This window comes from Mobula birostris, chromosome 1 (genome assembly GCF_030028105.1).
Source record: "Mobula birostris isolate sMobBir1 chromosome 1, sMobBir1.hap1, whole genome shotgun sequence".
In the NCBI taxonomy this organism is placed as follows: domain Eukaryota; kingdom Metazoa; phylum Chordata; class Chondrichthyes; order Myliobatiformes; family Myliobatidae; genus Mobula; species Mobula birostris.
The window spans coordinates 12,117,629-12,145,516 of NC_092370.1; the positions used below are offsets into that span (position 1 = coordinate 12,117,629).

Consider the following 27,888-nt stretch of genomic DNA (forward strand, 5'->3'; position numbering starts at 1 on the left):
ATGTACAGTTTTTTGCAAAACCCCACTGCATTTCTTTTTTCAAGAAATCTCAAGGTAGTATATATAAACACACACAAAATGCTGGAGGAACTCAGCAGGTCAGGCAGCATCTAAGGAAATGAATAAGCAGTCAACGCTTCGGGCTGAGACTCTTCTTCAGGACCTGCATTTCCAGCATCTTCAAAATTTCTTGTGTTTAGGGTACCATACATGTACTTTGACAATACATTTATTTTGAACTTTACAACAGAAATTTAACCTATGGACCCATGTCTGAATATAGAGGAAACCAGAACATCTACAGCAGGGATTCCCAACCTGGGATGATGAACCCTTTGCTTAATGCTATTGGTTGATGGCATAAAAAAAAGATTAGGAACTCCTGATCTAGAGGAAGTGCACATGAAAAACATGGAAGCTCCACATACAGCTTCAGGGTCAGGAATGAACCCACATCACTGGCAACAAACTGTTACCCTAATTTTGTCCAGCTCATTCCTTATAACACCATTGCTGTTGGCTAGGCCTGGCCCTACAGACTACCATTCCCTCACTTCACATCTAACTATATATGGTTACAGATTCTGCAACCCGCTTGGGTCACAGGGGCACTATACAGATGAACACGGCACCAGATGCCTCCATCTCTCATGGTTGTGGGTTATGGCAAAGCTCTCTCCAACCCACTCTGCAACTGGATCATAGGAACGCACAATCCCAGCCCCTGCTTCACTCTCCTCACTCCTCGTCTCGTACAACTTTCTCATTGGTTTCATCTGACACTTACACCAGACTCACTTAACCTAATCCAAAAACAAACTATTCTGTTTTATTAGCAGAAAATGTAACCAAACTAACACAATGGGTTACACAGCAGGTCACATTGGTACTACAGTTAAAGATGTGAAGGGGTGTGGTATTGTTGTAATGTAGTCAAGTGAGGGACGGAAATTGGAAGGCATAAAAATTCATGATCTGCAAACAAAATAAACTTGATTAACAAGAATTTACTACACACTTTCTTCATTAGTCCAAGGCAGACACCATCCAACTTCTGCAATAGAAGCAAAGGTTCAGTACCGGTAAATTAACTCGATTACAGGAGAGAGCTTTTTGGAAGCAAGATGAAGATTTGCAGTGAGGAAGACCTGGAAGGTAGGCATGATTATATTGTTTGTCAAATGGTGTGAGAACAAGAGTCTCAACATGGATAGACAAAACGGTGATTTGTCTATCCATGCCTACCTTGGATAGGTAGGCATGGATAGGAAGGCACAGGTCAACCACCCTCCATTGCACATCAATGGAGAAAGTAAAGAGCACCAAGTTCCTTGGTGTGCACCAGGATCCACAACATCTCTTCACTAGTCAAGAAGGCATAGCAGCATCTACACTTTCTGAGGAGATGAAGGCATGCAAGGCTCCATTCTAATAACAGGAGCATCATCAAGAATATCCTGTCTGGCTGCATCATTGTGTGGTACGGAAGCTGCAAGAGATCAGACCACAAGACCCTACAGAGGATAGTAAAAATCATCGAGAGGATCACCGGTGTCTCCCTCCCCCTTATTTGTGACATTTATCAGGAGCTTTGCAGATGAAGGCCCCAAAGCACCAGGGCTAGAACTGGCAGACTGGGAATGTTCTAATTTGCTTAGTATTTCATTTAAGTACATAACTTGTTACTCAGTTAAACACTACTTAGTCTTTTCATACCTTTTTAACTATTTCCAAGAAACCTCAGCTGTCCCAATTGGGCCAAAATGTTCTGGCCCGAATTAACTAGAATCTAAAGTATTTCGGTTGATGTGCTCTGTGTGACGTGTTCTGGGTGTACCATGCCCCCGTGCATATTTTTTTCAGTTTGTTGTATACATATACAGTCAGATGAGAGTAAATTTAAACTTTAATTGACCTTAGTTTAGACAATAATGGATCAGTTGATTAGAATTATAACATGAATGCAATATAGCAAAGAATTGCAACAAACTTCTTCTGGAGGTCAGTTGAATTGATGAATATTGAATATAATCTTTGAATTGACCAAGTTAAGGGAGGAATATGCGTATATACAGATATACACTTCAAATGTCAAAACCCACCTCAGGATCTGGGATCCCCTGCTCCCATTGTTCTTCAGGGATTTGTCACACAATGAAAGTCTCATTTAACTCTATTCATCTCCATGGTATCTTTTACAACAGAGTATAATAGATTCCAATTAAATGGGACTCATCAGGACCAGTACATTTTGCCTCAATTAAGCCGGTTTCATGAAAATAGTTTAAAAAATATTAAAGGCAATCTACCATTTATTTGAGTAAATTATGTATTTACATCAACTACAAAACAAATTAGAACACTACTGATACCTCAACTGTACTATAAAACTATTTCCTAACAGTTATCAACAAAGGAATTCATCCAGTGTATTTTTAATTCCCCTTAATGAATAAAATCAGCACAGACATCTACTGCAGATAACGGACTGCCTTCATACAATCCTTTCAACGACTGTATCCTCCAAACACATGTAGCATTCAAGATTATTTTAAATCCTTCAAATCTATATACTACTAAAACTCTCACGCTCTGTCTGTTTGTGACCTCCAATTAGCACAAACAGTGCACTACAGCGGCACCTTTTTTGGCTAAATCGAAATAAAATGCTCTAACTTACAGAATGAAGGCTAAGTTCAGGGTTATACATTCGTATAAAATTGCTCATTTGCCAAAAATCAACAGGCTGCCTTTCACCCAAGACCTGATCGGCCATCATGGAAATTGGGACGCCACAGCCCGACGCATACACGCGGCAACCTCAGCAGAGCCTCATGATGCTCACAGAACCGCTCCCACCTTCCATGGAGACCGCGACGCCACAGCCCCACGCATGCGCATGGCCGGCCTTAGCAGCTTGGAGGCTTTGGTGTTACTGCTTCCTATCTTCTATCAAGCATTAGGGTAAAAATATATGGATAGCCTAATTATGCTGCATGGAAAGAAAAGGGGGACATTAGGGTCAAGAGGTGACTCTAAACGTCGTCGGGAAGTGGCAAGGAGTGGGAGAGAACAACAATCGGATGAGGCCAGGGCCGCATGACTCTAGGATCAAAGAGTCAGGATAAAAAAGATGAGAGAAGACGAGACAGAGCAGGACAGGCATGCACGTCTTCAAAATGACAACAATAGGCACAGACGGAGGAGAGAACAAGAATCCGATCAGAACAGGGCCGCACGACTCCAGGATCAGAGAACAAATGGTAGAAGAGATGAAGAGACGAAGAATGGAAGGGCTGCGCATCTCCAGAATGACAAAAACAGGCAGAGGAGGAGGAGAGAGGAAGAGACAGAGGAGAAAAGAAAAGATCAACTCGAGAATATGCGGTACACAGTAATTATTGCAAGAGCTGCTGAAGACGACAATGGCCGCTTTCAACGACAATACCTCGACAGAGAAAGAGCAAGGCAAAATGCACGACTCGCATGCCATCACATTTGGTGTTGGTTTGATGACCAGAGTATGCCCTCACTGTCGTGCCTTCCTATTCACTGGAGAAATTGCACATTTCTGCTGTATGAAGGGAAAGGTCAGGTTAGGCAATTTGCAGCCTCTACCTAACGAACTCCTCAATTTGTACAGCAATGATGAACCTGTTGCAAACGAGTTCAGGAAGAACATCAGACAATACAATTGCCTCTTCCAAATGACATCCTTTGGTGCCAAAGAAGTCATTCCAACTAGGAACTGATGGAATCCTTCTGTGATTATTCAAGGCCAAATCCATCATTACATCGGACAGTTAATTGCACACCCGACCAGCAAGCCCAATTCCTTCAAATTTACTTCATGGATATTTAATGTTCATTCTGGTCACGTATTTGTCTTGTTATGCATCTTTCTTCTTTAATAAGCTCAGCTTTTCTTCTTTAATTTCCAAATGAAAGAGATGGCAATAGCATTCAGGAAAATTTAATGTTCATTCTGTTCACATCAAACTGCACTACCCTCCTTTCAAAGGGTGCCCCAACGGGTCACCCGTTGTCTAGTTTTTTGTAATTCCTAACTTGTTGAAGTAGAGAAAATCTTTTATTTTCACTGCCGATCTTTTATTTTCACTGCCGGTCTTTTCGAGCATCTCAGAGCCTGAATGCTTGAAACTGCAGTGAGCAGTGCAGTTCCAAATTGTCTTACTGCTTATTTCTCACCAACTATCAGTGACAAAAAACACTGCTGTTTGTACAGAAACACATGCAACCGATGCTATTTAAAAACTGCTCACTCAAAGCATGGTGTAGTATCTAATGGCCACAGAAGTGCACGTGATTGACACTGATTGAAACTTCAGCAACATCTCCTGTACCAAATAAACAAAGCGAATCCTGGCCACTACCTTGATTAGTTTTTGTTCTTTAAGAGTTGTCCCCAATAAACAGCTGTTCTAATTACATTAATGCTCCAATTAACCAGAACCCACCGTACTTAAAACCCATGACTTCTTAAAAACTGATCACTGGGAGATCAGCCAAAAAGGATAACAAAGGTTGCTGTTGGTCCTATCGGATATCCCTTTTCTGCAAAATGACCCCAATTATGATACCCAGACCCTCTCAGATGCTCTCTTCCCAAATAAGGGAGGCAAGATTGTAATTTACACCAAAACTAGTATGCTGCCACATCTTAGTACCTCAGCTGTGATCGTCTCCTTCAGAGACCTTTAACTTTTTCCAATTGTCAAATGGCCTTTTCAATCTCATGATATGTTGTGGCAGAAACACATGTTACATCATAATATGGAGTTATGGTCACTCAAGCAAACACTATAAGACAAAGGAGCAGAATTAGGCCATTCAGCTCATCGAGTCTGCTTCGCCATTCCATCATGGCTGATTTATTATCCCTCTCAACTCCATCCTCTTGTCTTTTCCCTGTAACCTTAGACACCCTCACTAATCAAGAAACCATCAACCTCCGCTTTGCATATACTCAATGTCTTGGCCTTCACAGCCATCTGTGGCAATGATTTCCATAGATTAACCAGCCACTGTCTAAAGAAATTACTCCTCGTTGCTCCTTTAAAGGGACATCCTTCTGTTCTGAAGTTGTGCCTCATCCAAAAAAGACTTTTAAAGTGATCCTTCCGGTCTACCTTTCCCTCTCTTCTTGGGAAATTTTCCACTTGTGGATCTTTGCCCTTGACCAATTGACGAATGCATGCTGTAACCACAATACGCGCTTGTTCCTTCAACTACCTATTAGGTTATAAACTTTGCTGATAAGCTTCACCTTCGGCGTTACAGTAGATCTAATCTGCCTCAAGAAGAGAAAGAAAAAAATCACTTGTTATTATTTAACTGATTCAAAAAGTTGCTATTCCAAGGAGACAACCCCTCCCACAATGTCAAATTTCTGCTTATTTTAAAAATTCCCCCCTCTCCATTAACCCATATTTCTTGATTACTTTCAATTATTATACACATGGCCTCTGCCAATACATCACTTCAATCAAACAGGTATCCCTATTGATTCGTAGTGTTGAGTTATTTTGTTCAGGAAATCTCATCATTCTCTCAAACTCCACTGATAACAAGGCTGATATTAAGAATATTGTCAAGCCACAGGTCACTAACATCTCTGATTTCTCTAGTACAGGGTTCCCAACTTGGGCTCCACAGACTCCTCGGTTAACGTTTGGGGTTCATGGCATAAAAAGAGTTGAGAATCCCTGTTATTCCTCTCGGCACCTTGTGGTGCTTTGGGCCACCTTGCCATTTCTTTAGCATCTTTTGACTATTTTTTTTAAACGAAGCCAAGTTGCTAGCTGGACACTCAGCCAAGCACGGATGGTTAAGCATGCAAGGAGCCTGCCGGTGCTGATGCCATTACACCACCGGCCGGCTACAGCAATCCATGTTGTAATATGAAACATACCATATACCAAAATTATTTGAATCTCCAAAACTACAAATCTTGTCAGAGATTTTTCGTTAGCATTACAATAAACATATAATAAACATTGTATCAAGGAAGCAATTTGAAGAACTTGTCTTAAAATATTTAACATTTCTACTGTAATGTTTATAAAAATTTAAAAATTACATGTGGCAACAATCAAACACAAGCAGTGGCTTTCTGTTAGCCTTAAAATAGAGTTCCAAGGAAAGCAGTCTGGGCTTCAACAGACTCAGCTGGATTCTGCATCTTAAGATTAGCTGGTCACTTTGCTCTATATTTGGGCTCCAGGGTATCACTTTTCATCCACAGTCTATACACAGCATTAAGATTTATCTTGAAAACTTTCACCACAGCATTGAGTAGCCACCATCCAGGCCATGCTCTCTTCTTGCTGCCGCCATCAGGAAGGAGGTACAGAAGCCTCAACTTCCACACTACCAGGTTCAGGAACAGTTAATACCCTTCAACTATCAAATTCTGAGGGGTTAACTTCACTCACCTCAACATTGAACTGACTGCATCATCTATGGGCTAACTCTTAAGGATACAACTCATGTTCTCGATATTTATTGCTTATTATTAATTTCTTTTTTACTTGCACAGATTGTGCATAGGTTGTTTTACCTTTGCCATATGCAGTTTTTCACTGATTCTGTTTCTTTGTATTTACTGTGAAAGCCCACAAGAAAATGATTCTAAGGACTGAATATGAAGTTTGATAATAAATTTACTTTGAACGCAAGTTCAATGAACCTGGGAAAACATTTTATACACAGATAGCAAGTCTGTCCTTTTAATTGCGCTAACGGCGAAACTAAAAACGACCTCACCCTGTTGCAGCGTTAATGCAGTATTTGGTGACACAACTTGGCTATACTCATCACAAGATACTCCAACAATTGCACAGCAGGGACACATGCTCTTGTAGGCTCTTCTATCGTTTTCCCCCAATACACCAGGAATTCAAAAGTTAAAACTCGATAATCCAAAAATGTGACATTTCAAATTCAGAATGCCACCCAGCCTGTCTGCAAACAGAATGACCCAACTTAACCCACCTCATAAAACGAGGTCTCTGAACATAATAGTGTTAATAAATCCTGAACTATCAAACTATCTATAGAACACATTACAGCATTTTTTAGGCTCTGTGCCCCACAATGTTGTGCCCACCTTTTAATCAATCTAGCCTTTCCCTCCCACGTAACTCTCCTTTTTATCGTCTATTTTCCTATCCAAGTCTTTAAAAATGTCCCGAAAGTATCTGCCTCCAACAGCACCCCTAGAAGTACGGTTCAGGCACCTATCTCTCACCTTCACCCCCCCCCCCAATACTTTCCTCCAATCTCTTTAAAGTTATGCCCCTCGTATTTATGCTCTCAACGTCCCTGCCTCATTCATGCATCCTCCCGACCCGCTTCCGCAAATCTCCGCCTCTCACTCTCACACGCTGATGAAATGAACTGGTGCGGGCAATTACTCCCACTAACACAACTCCCAGAAGAGGTTACACCCAGCGCCACGCAAAACTCAATCCTTCTGCAGAATATGGGGGCAAACCGGGGGGGAAATGGGTCAATCTCCAAAAGGGATATAGCCTCGGCAACTTGCCCAGGGTTTCTTCATCACTTCTTACCTTGAAGTTGCTGGCGTTTAGCCATCCTGTTAGCTCGTCAACGACACTGTCCAGCTTTCGTTTGTGATCGTGATCCACCTCGCTGGACCTCCTTGGGTCGCTCAAGTAATCGATCAGCTCCTGGCCGACCTGCAGCCGCCGGCTGACGTCCTTCTGCGCCACCTGCTCCGAGAAGTACTCCAGGCCGCACTCGGACTCCATTGGGCCTCCGGAGATTTGGGGGGGGGGGTACTAAAACAGGCCAGTCAGGGCAGTAGGGGCTAAAATAGTCCAGCCAGGGCACTAGGGGCTGAAACGGGCCAGCCGGGGCAAAAGAGGCGGGGGCTAAATCAGGATGGGGCACGGGGGGGGGGTCTAAAACAGGCCGGGGTAAGGGGGAAGGGGGAGTCTAAAACAGGCCGGAGCTACTTCGTAAGTTGCACCGCCCGATCCCACCCCCCTTTTTGGGGTAGACACTCCCAACTCCTTTCCCAGAGAAGGGCCGCCGGGCTTGTGTGGCCCTTCCCCGCCGGGCAGACGGCGAGCCCCCAGGAAAGGGGGGGGGTATGTGGGGGCGGAACCCAGACGACACTTTCCACACTCCGTCTGGTTCCCCTTTAAGCGAAGCAGTAACAACCTCCTCCCCTTCGACTCCGTAATCCGCCGCGAGAACTAATTATAAATGAAGCAAAACGATCGCGTCGGTGACAAGCCGCGTCTGTCCGTCCCTCCCTTTTCCCCTGCCGCCCGCCAGCCAGCCAGCCAGCGAGGCGACCGGGACAGGCCGGTCCGGGCGCATGCGCAGTCGCCGTGACGTGCGCTCGCCGGCGGCGCCCCTTTTGAAAGTTAACGGAGGGTTCGCGAGCGCCTAGCTGCCCGATGTACTGTTTCTGACGATAAAAAAAACAAAAGAGAACAGCAGCGGTACTTTAATCCACCGGCATTCGGCGCCACGTTGATCTAGAACCAACCATTATTTTTAAAAGCCCTGCAGAGGTGTTGCTCGCGAGCCGTTGTCCTGGTGGATATCTCGCGAGAGCGTTTACGGCCATGGAAACAGTATCCAGGAAACTCGCTGGGGACGAGGTCGGCTGCTCTGGCGGTAACTTGGAATCAGGTTGATTATCACCAACTTGCATGGCGTCAAATTCGTTGTTTTTCGGCAGCAACATAGTGCAAAGCTAGCCATTGACTTCATTAAGCGTTTTGTGGAGAGGGGACTTGAGGGCTGGAAAGGACATGGTGGGCCGAAGTGTCCAAAGGTCCGTCTGTGCAACCGGATCCTTAGTTCCAAAACAGCAATAAGGATAGGCAGCGACACAATCCGTCACGATTATCCTCAACACCGGTGCCCACAAACTGCACACTTCACCCCCTACTTTATATACTCACGACTGTTCTAACTCTACGGGTTTGCAGATGAGGCCACCATAGTGAGCCAAATCTCAGATAAAGACGAGTCGGAGTAGAGGAAGTTAATAGAGAGCCGAGTGACATTGTATCATTAAAAGAACTTTGATGTCAGCAAAACAAAAGAGCTGCTCATTGATTTTTTTTCGGGAAGGGAGGGGTAATTGTACATGCTCCCGTTTGCATCAGAGATGCTGAGGTTGAGAGGGTTGAGAATTTCAGGTTTCCATGAATTAAATCACTAATCGCCATTGTTACGTCCTGGTCCATGGCCAACAAAGCTCACCAAGCCTCTACTTCCTCGGAAAGCTAAAGAAACTTGGTATACCGACCCTCACCATTTTTTCTTGATACACCATTTAAAGCAGCCTATCCAGATGCATCATGGCTTGGTATGGCAACTGCTATGCATATGACTACAGGAATCTACAGAGAGTTGGGGACACAGCTCAAAGTTCAAATTACATTTACTATCAAGGTATGTATAATTATACTACCTCGAGATTCGTCTCCTAACCGACAGCCATGAAACAAAGAAACCATAAAAAAACACCCAATGTGCAAGGAAAAAACTAATCACGCAAACAATAAATGCAGCAAATAGTGTTCTGAACTGAAGTCCACAGAGAGTCCTTAGTTCAAACCCTTATTTCAGCGCAAAGCTGAGTGAACCTCGTGGAGTAGCAAGCTAAACTGGCCCATCTCTTGCCTCAGGCCCAGCACATCATGTAAACCAGCCTCGTCTCCATAGACCCTGTCTACTCTTTTTACTGCCTCGGTAAAGCAGCCAACATAATCAAAGACCCCACCCACTCGAGACATTCTCTCCCCTCCCCCCCTCCCATCAGGCAGAAGATACAAAAGCCTGAAGGCAGATACCACCGGACTCGAGGTCCGCTTCTTTGTCACTGTTACAAAACTATTGAATAGTCATCTCGTATAATGGAATAGACTCTTGACCTTTCAATCTACTTCATTATAATCTTTCACGGTACTGACTACCTGCACCTCACTTTCTCGTTAAAACACTTTATTCTTCATTCTGTTATTATTTTCTCTTGTTCTATATCAATGCATTATTGTAATGAATTGATCTGTACAAACAGTATGCAATACAAGTTCTTCATTGTATCACACTTCATGTGACGCTAAACCAATTTCCAAATTAAACAGTAGGCACAACAAGGTAGTATTCATGCGCCATTCAGAAATCTGATGTCGGAGGGAAAGAAGCTGTTTCTGAATCATTAAGTGTGTGTCTTCAGGCTCCTGTACCTGTACCTCCTCTCCAATGGTAGTAATGAAAAAAGGACATGTTCCAGATGGTAAGGGTCCTTGGCCTTGGATGCTGCCTACCTTTTGAAGATATCCCTAATGGTGGGGATGGTTGTGCCCCGATGGATCTGACTGATCTATAACCCTCTGCAATCAAAGTTCAAAGTAAGTGTTATTATCAAAGTACTTTCCTCACCGTCACAATACACAACCCTGAGAGTCACTTTCCTGTAGGCATACCCAGCAAATCTATAGAATAGGGTCAATTAGAGATCAACAAGAGTGCAGAAGACAACAAACTGTGCAAATGCAAATATCTCTTAAGATCTTGAGCATTGGATGCTATGCATATTTGAACATTTAAAAGGCACCGTTCCTGCAATACCCCAAGTCTGCTATTCCGACCCTACTCTCTTTTGCTTCACACTTTGCCATAAAACCGCAGGAAGTATAACACCTGTACTTTCGCTTCTCCTTTCCTTGTCAGTGCAGGGTCACCTTACAGAAGCCATGATAATTCACACGCACTTCTTCCAATCTGATGTAGTGCATTCAGTGCTCCCAGTATGGTGTCCACACATTGGTACATTGAGCTATTATCAGAATCAGGATTATTATCACTGACTTAGGTCATGAAATTTGTTGTTATACATCAGCAGTACAGTGCAATGTAAAAAAATACAAAATAAATATTTAAAAAATAAGAAATATTAAAGTATAAAAGATAAATGAGTAATGCAACAAGAGAGTAAAATATGAGATAATGATACTGAATGGACACCATGATAAATACATAATAAAAACTGTAAAGTACTGTAACGTTGAGTGCTCTCAAGTCGTCGTTGACTCATGGTGACCTTATCAATAGTGTAGTTGTCCATAGAGTTTTTGTGGCAAGATAGGGAAGTAAATTACCAGGCCTTTCTTCCACCCAAGTACTGCTGCTGCCCATGCTGGGACCCAGCTGGATTCGAACTCAGGACCAACGACCTCGAAGTCCAGTGCTGATGGTACTACACCACTGGCCGGCCCATATATAACTGAATTTAGATTGGGTGGTTTATTCTTGTAAATAGTTTTTTTTATCATGAATAAGTTTATTTGGGTTAAAAAAAAAGTCACCCAATCTAAATTCAGTTATATAACTGAACTTGTATACTGTTGTATAACTAAACCCCATGGTCTACAAATGCAAAAATGGAAAGGGTTTAGTGTTAAATTACCAACAGCACATTACCATTCATGTAGTCCCCTGGGGTGGTAATTGAAAGGATTCATCACCCATCCCTGTGCAGTAATGGAAGAACACTATACTGTGGTCATCCCCCTCTGAACCTTTGAAGTGGCTGTATCGAGATTCAGTGTGTCCCCACTCCTGCCACCTGGAATGTGCCAGTCAGCAGCATTCTTCCACAGACATCTCAATGTGCTAACAGACCAACAAGTTTCAGGCAGTCCCAAGTGTGCCTTTCAACGGGGTGATGATCTGCCGACAGCACTTGATGCCCATCTCTAAGTGTGTCCCTGGTCACCACTGAGTGTGCCCATAGGTAAGAGAGTCCTCTGCCAAGCTAGTGCTCAGGATAACACAGGGTCTTGCGTCTTTCTCCACAGCCTCTTTCTGAATGCTAAGTCTGCAAAGAGATGAACAACTGTCTCATCCCCACTACAATCCTCCTGGAGGCAGCCTGCACGAGAAGTGATATTCTGGGCATGCAGAAAGGATCTCACTGGAAGGATCCCTCTCACCACCAGCCAAGCAAAGACTTGGTGCCTGTTGGTGCAATCTAGTGATGAGGCATTCTGCCAGATGGTCTGGACAGTTTGCTCAGGGAACCACCCCAACCTATCCATTAAGTCCTTCTCTTGCAGCGTCTGCAGGACGTGCCATACTGACCACTGCCTGCTGGACATGTGGTCAAAGGTGTTGATCTGGAAGAACTTTCCCAGTAAGGAAAGGTAATGCAATACGGTCTAGATTTGGTGATTGCTTTGTGGAACACTTACGCTCAGTCTGGAGAAATTACTCTGGATGTCTGTCACTTTAATTCAACATCCCATATCCACCCTGACAAACCATCTGTGAATTCTGTACAAGCCTGAAGGGCTTCTATCTGAGGAAATCGCACACATTACCAGTCATGATCATTACTATGTCCCACGTTGTATGATATCGGCAATCATGCTCTATGACTGTGATTGTTCTTGGCAATTTTTTCTACAGAAGGGGTTTGCCATTATCTTTTTCTGAACAGTATCTTTACAAGACAGGTGACCCCAGTCAGTATCAATATTCTTCAGTAACTATCTGCCTGGTGTTAGTGGTCGCATAACCAGGAGTTGTGATATACACCACCTGTTCATACGACCATCCACCACCTGCTCCCATGGCTTCACGTGACCCTGATTGGGAGAGGGGGGGCTAAGCATGTGCTACACCTTGCCCAAGGGTGACCTGCCGGCTAGCAGATGGAAGGAGCACCTTACACCTCTTTTGATAGAGATGTATCTCCACCCCGTCACCGAAACCTTACCAGTAATGACCCATAAAGATTATGAATCAACTTTATTCGCTATGTGCCTTTACAAGTATTAGGAAGTTGCAGCAGTGTGTTGCCACACAGGCAACAAAAATTAACATTCAACAATTGTAAAAAAATAAAGATTTATATTAAAAAGTTAACTCAGAGTTTGAACTATGATTATTGGATAAAGTGTGCATAAATACATGAATATCATCATGTATTTACAATGTCTGGACTGCAAAGGCAAATCACTTGTTGGATGTGCAAGAGCACATCCTGTGAATACATAATTGGGACAGGATCTCCAGACAACATTTGTTAATGCTCAAATGACAAAGACAATGTTTTCTTTTGTTTAAACGACTTTACTTTGTCCATTCCCCCTTCACTACATGAGGGCTACCATCTTTATACCCACAATCCTCCTTCACCACTCATGTGCATGTCCATAACAGGGAAAGGGCATGTGCCAATTGAATGCTTACATAGCCCAAATGAACAGAACTCAACAATCTCCCATCCTTTTTCAGTATATTAAAAAACAATTTTAAACCAATTCAAATGTCCATTAGGCTATGAGAATTAGTTCTAACCTTTGATGTTGATACAGTTCTTAAGGTACTAAATGCCTTCGCTAGGTGCCTTTAGCAGCACAAGACCTGACACTCTCTTCTTTGTCAGCTCATTGTTTCTTTGTAGTTGACCTGAACATGTGATGAATTTTCTGTGCAAGTTCCTTAATCTGTTTTTCTCTTGAACAAGCATATTCTCTGGAACTGACTTGGTGGATTTGATGGCATCAACCAAAGTGTAGTTGTCTGTGACACAAGTTATTTGTTGACTGTTCTTCTTTGGGTCACCAAGAAAAAGCTCAGAATAGAATGGTCAGATGTTGATACCTCGAGACATTGCAAAGCTTTCTTCTGCCAGCATACTATGTACAACTCTTCGGATCCTTTTTGATTACCAACAAAGAGGTGAATGTCTTCCCTCTTCTCCCATCAGTATAATAAAATATCCCCCTTGAGTACCTCCAGCAGGAAAATTTCCAAGAGAGGCATCACTGAAGACAACAAGCCTCAGTGAGCCATCTTTTCCAAAATGTTGAAACTTTAAGACAACTTTTCAGTTTGAATTTTGCACACTATCTTGTTTGCCTCATGTAAAGTTTGTGCTGTGACATTTTTTTGTGCTGGATGCCAAGTTTCAAGAAAAAAACGTGATGTCAAATCTGCTCTGTCTTGCCACCCATAGAATCTGACCTATCTTTGACCTGAGTTGTTCAATTTCAGCTTCAATGAGGGGTGCATCTCACTATATGGCACATGAGAATTGCCTGAAGATTCCCGATGGAGCTTTCTTGGTATAGTTGTACTGTTTCGTCAATGGCGAAGATGTCTATCCCTACCTTGCAGAATCTGTCATTTTCCTCATGTCCAACCTGAAAGGCTGACTTTAGCTGAGGGATGACTGTTGTGGCAAAGTTTTGTGAATCTCCCCACATGAAGTCATCTACATGACAGGCAAGTACTCCAATCACAAATAAGAGAAAATCTGCTAACGCTGCAAATCCAAGCCATACACTCCAAATGCTGGAGGAACTCAGCAGGCCAGGCAGCATCTATGGAAAAGAGTAACATGGGTTGACACCCTTCATCAGGACGTTGGAGAAGTTCTCCAATCACATGGCATTCTGAATCTTGCCAGTAAAAAACAACTGGATCCATTTGTGACATCTTTCCACTTGTTTTCAACATTATTTCATTGACCTTTTTATATCAGAGTTGTATACTTTGACAATAAAGTAAATGAATCTTTGAACTTTTATACCAGTAGAGTGATGCATCTGCTCGACCATATACACATATTTTGAGTTTCCACAGTGGTCCTTCACTCCTGGCTTCAGGCGGGCAGTGAAAGTAAATGTCATGTGACAGCTCCAATCTCCGTACGATTGCGGATTTTATATCCATAGAATGGGGTTGCCAATGCTTTTGACGTATCACTGTGAGAAGCAGTTGGCAAGACTCTGATGCACATGTTGGTGAGTATTTTTGGAATTCCCCTATGTTCAGTTCCTCAAAACCTCTAGCCACCAGGCATGCTTACCCATCTTGTAGATACTGTCCTTTAGCCAGTGTCTCTGACTTCCTCAAACACTCCATTAATTCTCCAACTACCATTATTTCTTCAGCGGTTTAATCGGGGCATGACTGCGCAAGCGTGTGGACGTCAGCCAGTGAGAACAGCATGAAGAGTTTAAAAGGAGGCAACTTTATAGAGTGGGCGTCAGAGCAGCAGGCGACAGAGTAGAGCGAGACAGAGTAGGAAGGCTTTGGCTCAACGGGGCTTCAGCAATAAAGGGTCGAGGCAAAGTAGGTTGCCTGTGTAGAATACAGACAGGAAGTATGTGTGTGAGGCTGGTGTTCTGTGCTCGGTGTCACATGTGGGAAGTCCAGGAGACTCCCAGCCTCCTGGACAGCCACATCTGTGCCAGGTGTGTGGAGCTGCAGCTCCTTAGGGACCGCGTTAGGGAACTGGAGATGCAGCTCGATGACCTTCATCTGGTCAGGGAAAGTGAGGAGGTGATAGATAGGGGCTATAGGCAGGTAATCACACCAGGGCCTCGGGAGACAGATAAGTGGGTAACAGTCAGGAGAGAGAAGGGCAAAAGGTATATACTACAGAGTGCCCCAGTGGCTGTCCCCCTTAACAAGAGGTACTCCTGTTTGAGTACTGTTGGGGAAGACGGCCTACCTGAGGGAGGCAACAATGGCTGCACCTCTGGCACAGAGTCTGGCCCTGTGGCTCAGAAGGGTAGGGAAAGTAAGAGGATGGCAGCAGTGATAGGGGACTCTATAGTTAGGGGGTCAGACAGGCGATTCTGTGGATGCAGGAAAGAAACACAGATGGCAGTGTACCAGGGTCCGGGATGTTTCTGATCGCGTCCACGATATCCTGAAGTGGGAAGGAGAACAGCCAGAAGTCATGGTACATATTGGTACCGATGACATAGGAAGGAAAAGAGAGGATTTTCCAAGGTGGACCATGCACACCTATTCAGGAATGGATGAAGCTTTTTACTATCTCTGAGAGTTTCTTGGTGTTTACAATGCATGAACACATCAATGACATGGAGATATCATACTCCTTGCTCCAGTTTAGTTCATGTAGGTCTATGGTTACTGTTTCATTGTATTCAGATGCCAGAGGCAGTCAAGCTGCAGGCTTGGGTTTAGGCTTTCCAAACTTTTGGTGTGTCTCACAGCTGTCAATTGTCTGCTTTAGAATGGGAAAAATAGTCTGTATCTTTGTTTCCTGAGCTCCTGAGCAGTTCCAGAAGTCTATCAATTGAAGTGTGTCCAAACTGCTTGTGAAGTTTGATGTGTTTCTCATCTCTGGTCATGTTCTCTGTGACAGTTAGTATTTCATTCTCACATTGATTCTCAGTAATGTCTTTATCTAATATGTTCACACAGTAATGTTCAGAACTGGCGAGCTCAAGAGATGCTGGCTTGGTCATTCTCCATTTCCAGTACTGCCCCTGCTTTCTTCAGGGAAGCTTTACTCCAGAGTCTAGCTGTCTATAATTTATGTCTAGACCCGCAGTATCCAACAATCCAAAAGCCAATACTTTTTCAGGAAGTTTCATTTTGTATTTACGCATGCGACTACTTTATTCAAAATCAATAATCAGCCGTATTTCTTGAACTGTCTCCGGAAATTTTGTCGAAGTCTGAATATGCCTCATAAATCCAACCTTTTCTTCCTTCAGAAAAACTGAGTCAAGTGTATTAGTATATTCATACCGTCATCTCTCGCTGTTCGCAAAAGCAACAGCACAACTCCAAGGGCTTGCTTCTCCTCCTTGAGCTCCATAACACGAGTCCCTATCCCAATTTCATTCTTTCAGCTTTCATAAAGCTTGCTCTTATCAAATGTTGGCAGGATCTGTAATTGGAAACCATCTTCTGCTACCACTGTTAAAGCTCAAATGACAAAGACAAGATTTTCTTTACGTTAAACAACTTTACTTTGTCCGTTCCTCCTTCAATACATGAAGGCTGCTATCTTTATACCGACAATCCCCCCCTTCGCCCCTCATGCACATGCCCATAACAGGGAAAGTGCACATGCCAACTAAGTTCTTCTATAGTCCATAGCCCAAAAGAACAGAACTCAGCATCCTTATTGAACAAAAAAACAAATAGAGTGCAAGACGATGAAACACTGTGGCCACCATCCTGTCACATGTACATTGAAACATACAGTGAAATGCACCATTTGTGTCATCGTTGGCGATGTGCTGGGAGCAGTCCGCAGGTGTCGCCATGCTTCTGGTGACAACAGAGCATGACCACAGCACACTAACCTAATCTGCACGTCTTCATAATGTGGGAAGGGACCCACACTGTCATGGGAAGTACTACAAGCTCCTGACAGAGAGTGGCGGGAATTGAAACCTGATCAGTGATCATTGTTACTGTAAAGACCACATGACATGGGAGCAGAATTAGGCCAGTCAGCTCATCGAGTCTGCTCCACCAACCATCATGGCTGATCCCAGATCCCACCCAACTTATATCCTTCACATACACGAGGAGTAAAAGTCTTTATGTTACATCTCTATCTAAATGTCCAATATAGCATTGAAATACAATTGTATCACTGTGAATTAATCAGTATGATGGCCTGGTAGAAGAAGCTGTCCCGGAGCCTGTTGGTCCTGGCTTTTGTGCTGTGGTACCATTTCCCGGATGGTAGCAGCTGGAACAGTTTGTGGTTAGGATGACTCGGGTCCCCCATGATCCTTTGGGCCCTTTTTACACACCTGTCTTTGTAAATGTCCTGAATAGTGGGAAGTTCACATCTCAGATGCGCTGGGCTGTCCGCACCACTCTCTGCAGAGTCCTGCAATTGAGGGAAGTACATACACCTGCTTTCTTGCCATATCCTTACCTCTGTTCTAAAGGGTCACCCCTAAATTTTGAGGCTGTCCCCTCTAGTTCTGCATGCTCCCACCAGAGGAAACTTCCTCTCCACATCCACTCTTTCTAATCCTTTCAACATTCAGTAGGTTTCAATGAGATTCCCCCCCCCCCCGCTGCATTCTTCTAAATTCCAGTGAGTACAGGCCCAAAGCTGCCAAATTCTCCTCATATGTTAACCCCTTCGTTCCTGGAATCATCCTAGTACAAAGCAATTGTACTAATGACTACACTACCATGCCGTCCCTAACATGACAAACACAAATGTGATTTTAACTGCCTTCTCAAGTAATCTCAGCCCCGGTGCTTTAAGGAACATTTTCAATGACTCTACATACCTTGTAAATAGTTTAGTCCATTCAAGCCCCTTAAGCTTCTTGATGTCTCTGATACCATGCTATCATCACAGTTCTGCTGAAGAGAACTCTGCCCTCTGTCTACTTCAAATAAACTAAATGAGTCAGGCAGGATCTGCAAGGGGGGGGGTGGTTGCTGAAGGATCAGGACCCTGCATCAGAATGAGAGTATGAACGGAGTATGGTCACTATTGAGGCAGAGGGATGAGTTATAAGGTGATTGGTGGATCTAGGGGAGTGAAGATTAATGGGATGAGGTGGTGTGAAGTTGGGAGATGGGGGTGGGGGGGGTGACTAATGGAAATAGACAAAGTCGAGTTTACATGCACCACTTGTGTTGGCAGCTTGTTCCACACTCTCATGACCCCCTGAGTGAAGAAGTTTCCCCTCATGTTCCCCTTAAACTTTTCACCTTTCTCCCTTAACCCATAACCTCTAGCTGTAGTCCCTCCCAACCTCAATGGAAAAAGCCTGCCTGCATATACCCAATCTATACCCCTCATAATTTTGTATGCCTCTCTCAAATCTCCTCTCAATCTTCTACATTCCACGGAATAAAGTCCTAATGTATTCAATTTTTTCTTGTAACTCAGGTCCTCCAGTCCAGACTACATCCTTGTGAATTTTCTCTGTGCTCTTTCAACCTTATTTACTTCTTTACTGTCAGTAGTTGACCAAAACTGTACACAACATGCTCCAAGTTAGGCCTCACCAATGTCTTATACAAGGAGGGGCAGACAGAATGAACCAGCTGGGGGAGTGGGTGAAAGATGCAGCAGCTGGAGGAGGATATGGAGACACAAGAAGTGCTGTGATGGACTCTGATAATCAGGGAAGGGGATAAGTGGGATGAGCTAAGAGAGCAACACACAAACTGCTGGGGGAACTCAGTGGCTCAAGCAGCATCAGTGGGAGGAAAGAAGCTGTTGATGATCCAGGCTGATATCCTGCACCAGGTCTGAGGCTGGAGAAGGTTGATTAACGGCTAGAATCAGGTGGGTGAGGAGAAAGGGACCCTTCGGGAAATGCGTGTAAGTGATAGGTCAATGGAACTAAATTGGGGACAACACTGGATGATGGGGTGTGTTGAGGGGGTATGGAAACAGATGGTGGGAGGAACTCAGTGAATTGGGAGGAGAGAGAGATAAACCTGCATTTCTCCGAGTAACCCTCACTACCTGTAACATCTCTCTCTCTCTCTCCCTCCCTCCCTCCCTCCCTCTCTTTCTCTCTTCCCTCTCGTTGCTGCCATCAGGCAGAAGGTACAGGAGCCTCAGATCTCGCACTAGCTTCAAGAACAGTTACTACCCCTCAACCACCAGGTTCTTGACTAAAAGGGGATGACCACACTCCCTTGCCCCATCATTGAAACTTTCACATAGCCAATGATCTCACTTTAAGGACTTTTTATCTCAATATCTCATGCTCTCATTGTTTATTGTTGTTTATTTACATATGTATTTACACAGTCTGTTGCCTTCTGCACTCTGGTCAATCTTTCACTGATCTGTTAGTTTTCCTGTGAGGGAGGGAGGTTGGGGGTTTAATATTCCATCTGCTGTTTTCTGTGCAGGTGACCTGTTGGTTTCTTGTGCAAGGGAGGGATGGGGGGTTGGGGTTTCAAAGGTTCAAAGGTCCAATTTAATATCAGAGAAATGTACACAATATACATCCTGAAATGCTTTTTCTTCACACACATCCACAAAAACAGAGAAGTGCCCTAAAGAATGAACGACAGATAAACTTAAGAACCCCAAAGTCCCCCCAGCTCCACTCCCCATTGCGCGTAAGCGGCAGCAAGCAACAATCCCCCCCCGGCAAAAAAAGCAGCATTGGCACTGTCACCAAGCATTCAAGCCTGAGCAAAGCACTAGCAAAGACACAGACTTGCAGTTACCCAAAGACTTCACATTACACCCAGCATTCGACATACCGCAGATTCTCTCTCTCCCTAATAAGGGAGAAAAAGGTGTCTCCCTTGCTGGCTTACAATGTTAAAAAGTCTGTTACATCGCGTTTTTCAAGCTCTGTGCCCAAAGATCGCAAAGATCCCGGGTTTTCAGGCCCACAGCAGATATCTTGACTCCCCCGAAAACACATGGGTCTCCTTTCGTGAAACAGACCCTTGATCCGCCCTTCTCCAGAGCCCCGAGATCTTAGGCTTCCGAGCTGGACTCTCAGGCTGAACCCTTGGCGTGCTGAACAATGGCGAGTCCTGAAACCCTGAGAACGGGTCCCATTCCCGCAAAGAACCAAAGTCAGCGTGTAACCCCAGGTGAGGGTCTTCAAAAAAACCTTGAAAGGGAAAAATAGAGATATTAAAGATGGAAATAGAGTTGTTTCCAAAGATGCAAGCAAGGAGTCGCCATTTAGTGTCATCTTAACTTCGCTCCACCTGGGGTTTGTGAGATTTGTTTCTTTTTCTCTTTCCTACGGGGTGGAGGGGGGGGGGGTGATGTCTTTTCTTTCAACGACTCCCATGCAATTTCCCCTCTAATTTGTAATGATCAATGTGCGCAAAAATCTTGTGCTGTGCAATTTTTTGCCCAGTGACAACAATATGTGCACGCTCAATAATTTCTTCAATACAAACAATATAAATAAGCCGGTTCTAAAATCTACAGACAAATCATTGCAAGCTCCACGTTGTCAACACTGCTCAATCAGAAATCGGAAAAGGAAATGTGATTGTGTACGATTGTGAAATATACTTAACAAATCAAGTTAGAGGGTGTCAACCTTTTGTACAGAGTTTAAATTCCTTTGTGTGCTAGTAGCAAAACTGTGTGCGTGCACAGTCATGCACACCTTAGAGGGAACATGGTTTGTCTGTATCTCATGGCTATTTGGAGAAGACGAATATCAGAGTTGCATTGTACGTGCATATTTTGATAATAAAATGAATCTCCTAACCTTTGAAGCCTGTTATAATTACTATTCTATTCATTTGCTGGATATGCCTGCAAGAAAATGAATCTCAGGGTTGTATCTAGTGATAGATTATGAGAGAAAGCTGGCAGGGAACATAAAAACTGACTGTAAAAGCTTTTATAGGTATGTGAAAAGAAAAAGATTGGTTAAGACAAATGTACAGTCAGAAACAGGTGAATTGATCATGGGGAACAAGGACATGGCAGACCAATTGAATAACTACTTTGGTTCTGTCTTCACTAAGGAGGACATAAATAATCTTCCAGAAATAGTAGAGGACCGAGGGTCTAGTGAGATGGAGGAACTGAGGGAAATACATGTTAGTAGGGAAGTGGTGTTAGGTAAATTGAGGGAATTAAAGGCAGATAAATCCCCAGGGCCAGATAGTCTGCATCCCAGAGTGCTTAAGGAAGTAGCCCAAGAAATAGTGGATGCATTAGTGATAATTTTTCAAAACTCTTTAGATTCTGGACTAGTTCCTGAGGATTGGAGGGTGGCTAATGTAACCCCACTTTTTAAAAAAGAAGGGAGAGAGAAACCGGGGAATTATAGACCGGTAAGCCTGACATTGGTGGTGGGGAAAATGGTAGAGTCAGTTATCAAAGATGTGATAACAGCACATTTGGAAAGCGGTGAAACCATCAGACAAAGTCAGCATGGATTTGTGAAAGGAAAATCATGTCTGACGAATATCATAGAATTTTTTGAGGATATAACTAGTAGAGTGGATAGGGGAGAACCAGTGGATGTGGTATATTTGGATTTTCAAAAGGCTTTGGACAAGGTCCCACATTGGAGATTAGTGTGCAAACTTAAAGCACATGGTATTGGGGGTAAGATATTGATGTGGATAGAGAATTGGTTGGCAGACAGGAAACAAAGAGTGGGAATAAACGGTACCTTTTCAGAATGGCAGGCAGTGACTAGTGGGGTACCACAAGGCTCAGTGCTGGGACCCCAGTTGTTTACAATATATATTAATGACTTAGACGAGGGAATTAAATGCAGCATCTCCAAGTTTGCAGATGACACGAAGCTGGACGGCAGTGTTAGCTGTGAGGAGGATGCTAAGAGGATGCAGGGTGACTTAGGTAGGTTAGGTGAGTGGGCAAATTCATGGCAGATGCAATTTAATGTGGATAAACGTGAGGTTATCCACTTTGGTGGCAAGAACAGGAAAACAGATTATTATCTGAATGGTGGCCGATTAGGAAAAGGGGACGTGCAATGAGACCTGGGTGTCATTATACACCAGTCATTGAAAGTGGGCATGCAGGTACAGCAGGCGGTGAAAAAGGCGAATGGTATGCTGGCATTCATAGCGAGAGGATTCGAGTACAGGAGCAAGGAGGTACTACTGCAGTTGAACAAGGCCTTGGTGAGACCACACCTGGAGTATTGTGTGCAGTTTTGGTCCCCTAATCTGAGGAAAGACATTCTTGCCATAGAGAGAGTACAAAGAAGGTTCACCAGATTGATTCCTGGGATGGCAGGACTTTCATAAGATGAAAGACTGGATCGACTAGGCTTAGGCTCTCTGGAATTTAGAAGATTGAGGGGGGATCTGATTGAAACGTATAAAATTCTAAAGGGATTGGACAGACTAGATGTAGGAAGATTGTTCCCGGTGTTGGGGAAGTCCAGAACGAGGGGTCACAGTTTGAGGATAAAGGGGAAGCCTTTTAGGACCGAGATGAGGTAAAACTTCTTCACACAGAGAGTGGTGAATCTGTGGAATTCTCTGCCACAGGAAACAGTTGAGGCCAGTTCATTGGCTATATTTAAGAGGGAGTTAGATATGGCCCTTGTGGCTAACAGGATCAGGGGGTATGGAGAGAAGGCAGGTACAGGGTTCTGAGTTGGATGATCAGTCATGATCGTACTGAATGGCGGTGCAGGCTCGAAGGGCCGAATGGCCTACTCTTGTACCTATTTTCTATGTTTCTATGATATATATGTACTTTGATAATAAAATTTACCTTGAAGTAAGAAGTATGTGAATGGCATACGTCATTATGCCACCAGGTCAAATGCGAGCACCTCATTACAGAAAAGGGGAAAAAAAACTAAGTAGACAAGTTAACCCATGCTCCTGTATTACAAAATCACCTGCCATCTTGTACTTTTACCTCCCCTCCCCCCACTTTCTTACACTGACTTCTCCTCTTCCTTTCCAGTCTTGACGAAGGGTCTCAGCCCAAAACGTCGACTGTTTATTCTTATCCATAGTTGCTGCCTGACCTGCTGAGCTCCTCCAGCACACTGTGTGTATTACTCAAGCATTACTTAAATATTAAGTACACAACAGTATGCACTTGTACTCCTCGGTCCCTCTATTCCATTGCACTCCCTAGTGCCCTACCGTTCATAGTATGTCTTACTTTGGTTTTGACTGACCAAATGCATCACCTCACACTTACTGAAGATAGCCATCAGAGGGACTGATGACCATCCCATCAATACCTTCAACTTGGATCTAAAGTCAAGACCTCCTAATATATTGACTGGCCAGAGTCCATTGCAGCAATGGTAAATCCACATTATTTGGTAGTGGAGAACCATAATATTGTCATTGATTTTGGAGGCTTGCGTGCCTCAATGACCCGGAGAGCTATGTTGGCTGGAGTCAGGACTTCATGCTTTGGCTTTTGGTCAGGTCACCCATGCCAAAAAGGTCAAAGGGTGGAGGACAGACAGGTCAAAGGGTAGAGAAAGAGTGGTCCAATTGTCCTCCAGGTTCAGGGGTTCAGCTTGGGGCTAACAACCTGAACTGGTAAAACAAAATTGTTATGGAAACAGCAATGAAGAATCCTTCTACATCTAAGTGTGACGGTATTCCTGAGTCTCCACTCAGGACTTGCACGACTGACAGTAGTGAAAACCGAGCTACTGATACAATGAAGGAAGCCCTGAACACCACCAGGGATGGAGGACTTTCATTGCTGCCCTAAACACCAATGGCATAACAGGCAATAAGTTTTTTTAACTGATCAGTTGTTCCCTTCACCATAAAGTCTGATTACATGAAGGTGGCTGGGATCGGCTTTGAATGAACCAGGGCAGGCGGCACAAATCTTCAAGAGCTAATAGCCAAGCTGGGGGTGTGGAAGGTGCTCCATCTTGAAGATGGGAAAGTCAAAGTAAATTTATTAACAAAGTACGTATAAGTCACCAAATATCACTGTGAAATTTTCTTGCTTGGTCATCGTCATCATTATGTGCCGTGTCATATTACGTGGGCGATCACGGTCTTTGACCATGATTGTTCATAGCAAATTTTTCTACAGAAGTGGTTTGCCATTGCCTTCTTCTGGGCAGTATCTTTACAAGATGGGTGAAGTTTTCAGCAACAGGTCAGTTATTGTGCCCAAGACCTGATTATCTAGGCTAGGGGTTCCTAAACTGTTGGTCCATGCACCCCTTGCTTAATGGTATTGCTACATTCCATAAAAATGGTTGGGAACCCCCAATCGGTGTCAGTGATTGTATAACCAGGACCTGTATGGTTATATGACCATCCACCACCTGCTCCCATGGTTTCACGTGACCCTGATCGGGGGAGAGGGGCTAAGCAGGTGCTACACCTTGCCCAAGGGTGACCTGCAGGCCAGTAGAGGGAGCACTTTACACCTCCTTTGGGTGAGACAAATCTCCAACCCACCACCCACTTGCTAGGAATTTACAGGAAAACATAAAGAAATACAATAGAATTTATGAAAATCTATATGTAAACAAAGACTGATGAACAACCAATGTGCTAGACAAGACAAATCATGCAAATAAAATAAATAAATATATAAATAACATTGAGAACATGAGATGCAGAGTCCTTGAAAGTGAGTCTGTAGGTTGTGGAATCAGTTCAGAGTTGTGGCGAGTGAAGTTATCCACGCTGGTTCCGAAGCCTGATAATTTTAGGGTAATAACTGTTGATGATGGATAGTGCTCTCTAAGGGCAGAGTGCCTTGTAAATGTGCTAAATAACAGGCAGGGCTTTCCCTGTAATGTTGAGGCAGTATCCACCACTTTCTGTAGACTTTTCTGTTCCCAGGCATTGGTGTTTCCATACCAGGCCATGATGTATCCAGTCAGGACGCTCTCCAATATGCATCTATAGATGTTTGTCAACCTGGTCATAGGTGTGAGGTGTTTGGTCCGTGCCTGGCTCCTGTGCCATGACAGTCATCTGAGCATATTTATGTGCAGTGCAATAAGTTGTGTACAGAGACTGGATGTGCGATCACCAACTGTCACTACACGTTGAGATTCTATCTCTTCCACATGCTGCCAAGGGATGTTTCATCAGTTGATAGGCTACATTCCCTATTAATTATGGAAAAGTTTTTGACCACAAGACTAGGGGGCATGACCACAAGAATGAGGGAGAATCTCATTGTAACCTACTGAATATTGAAAGACCTAATTTCTAATCATGGATGAGTCTAGGACTAGAGGGCAGAATAGAAGGATGTCTCTTTAGAACAGAGATGAGGAGGAATTTCTTTAGCCAGAGGGTGGTGAATTCGTGAATTCATTGCCACAGATCGCTGTGCAGGCCAAGTCATTGAGTATATTTTAAGTGGTAGTTGACAGGTATTTAATTAAGCAAGGAGAATGAGGTTGAGAGTGAAAATAAAACAGCCATGATTGCATGCAAGAGAAAATCTACAGATGGTGGAAATCTGAGCAACACACATAAAATGCTGGAGGAACTCAACAGGCCAGGCAGCATCTATGGAAAAAAAGCACGGTCGACATTTCGGGCCAAAACCTCTACTGTGCTTTTTTCCATAGATGCTGCCTGGTCTTCTGAGTTCCTCCAGCATTTTATGTGTGTAGCCATGATTGCATGGCAGAGCAGACTCAATGAGGTGAATGTCCGAATTTTGCTCCCATGTCTTATGACAGAATTGGTTGAGGCTTAGTGGTTATTACACATTTTAGTGTCTGGCCCCAGCAATTCATGATCTATACCAAGTCCAAGTTCTTTCTTTCCGTTCAAATCTTTTTATTACATTATAATCAGTTAAATGAACATATCAATAATAACAATACCAAGAGAGCAGGATTACAACAATACAAACATAAGTTTCAAATATCATATCCAGACAGGTCCTCCCGATCTCTTGATAATTGAAACCGAAGAAAAGTTCAAAAGATTTGTTCAAGAAAAAAAACAAAAACCCCCTAAACTAAACTGAAAAAAAAACTGGGCGCCATAATTTGTCAATTATAATTATTCTGTCCTTGACTCCGTTCCTCCTTCCATAAACAATTAAATATTAGGAAAAAAGATTCAAAAAGAAAATCAATTTAAGTCATATGTATGGAAATATTGAATAAAGGACTCCCAAGTTTCCTCGAATTTAATCGAGGAATTAACCGTGCTACTCCTGATTTTTTCTAGGTTTAAACAAGCTATAGTTTGAGAAAACCATTGAAGTGTAGCAGGAGGATCAAAATCTTTCCATTTAAATAAAATGGATCTTCTGTCCATCAGTGTAACAAATGCTATCAAACGGCGGGCTGAAGATGATAAATAATTAGAATCAATCATTGGTAATCCAAAAATTGCAGTAATAGGATGAAGTTGTAAATCAATATGTAAAACTGCTGAAACAATATCAAAGATGTCTTTCCAGTATTTTTTCAAAAGGGGGCAGGACCAAAACATAGGGATTAAAGAAGCAACCTCAGATTTACATCTGTCACACATAGGGTTTATATGGGAATAAAAACGGGCTAGTTTATCTTTTGACATGTATGTTCCATGAACGACTTTAAATTGTATTAAAGTATGTCTGGCACACATTGAAGAAGTATTAACTAATATAAAAATCTTTTCCCATTCTTCTATGGGTATATTTACTTGAAGTTCTCGTTCCCATTCGTTCTTTATTTTATCAGATACTCCTGAAGGGATTTTCATGATCTTCGTGATTTATTTACGGATAACTGTTTTATGTCTTTTGAACAGTTATCTAATAACTACAATTTACCTAGATCGCACTTTTTTAGGTATCTACAGATTAGAAATTTTTTGAATGTTACTTTGCCTACCTTTCCGATGTCACATCAAATTGATATTACGGATAAAAATTTAAGTTTAAATCCCTTATTCATACCAAATCCAAGTTCTTAGTTCAAGTTTAATTGTCATTCAACCATACATGAATACAGTCAAATGAAAGTGTTACTCCAAGGCCAAAATGCAAAACACAATACAGTAAAGACAACCAACAAAAGCAATGTGGTGTACGTGATTACATGTGGACACTGCAACAAGAACTATGTCAGCCAAACAGGATGTAAACTCTCAACTTGTTTACGGGAACACAAACTGGCGGTACAGAGACATGATTCACTGTCTCTGACTTCCGTACATGAAGACCAAAAAGGACACCACTTTAACTGGGACACCACGGAGGTTCTGGCGCAGGCAAACACAAAACAGGCACGAGAACTTTTAGAAGTGTGGTTCTTTTCTGTTAACTCTGTAAACAAACATATCGATATAGCTGCCATCTACAAACCCTTAAGAGCCAAAGAAACACAAGCCAATAGAATTCGAAGGTCATCTGAAGTGGTAGCCAATCAGGACCAAGGCAAGTGAATGGGGGTGGGGCTATGTCAACGCAAGCACTCCTAGAGGAAAACACCAACAACTGCGCACTGAGGATGTCACCTCGACTGGTGATGAAACTTCTGCAAGCTAATTGCCAAGCTCGGTGAACATGACAACATCAAATGCCTCAATCCAAGCTACCAATATTCACCACCATCTTAAGTACCAACAATCACACACAGGACAAGGCACATATAGCACATATAA

The 27,888-nt window shown here is 43.2% G+C and overlaps 1 protein-coding gene across 6 annotated transcripts in view; it reads right to left on the minus strand.

Moving 5' to 3' along the window:
* The window catches only part of clasp2 (cytoplasmic linker associated protein 2), a 358,715-nt gene extending 350,335 nt beyond the window's left edge, over window positions 1-8,380 (minus strand). For all 6 annotated transcript variants that reach the window (XM_072252438.1, XM_072252433.1, XM_072252430.1 and 3 more), the window contains exon 1: window positions 7,593-8,380. In XM_072252438.1, the coding sequence (XP_072108539.1) occupies window positions 7,593-7,793 (201 nt within the window). In that variant the 5' untranslated portion in view covers window positions 7,794-8,380. The remainder of the gene's footprint in view (window positions 1-7,592) is intronic.
* Window positions 8,381-27,888: the final 19,508 nt, after the last annotated feature.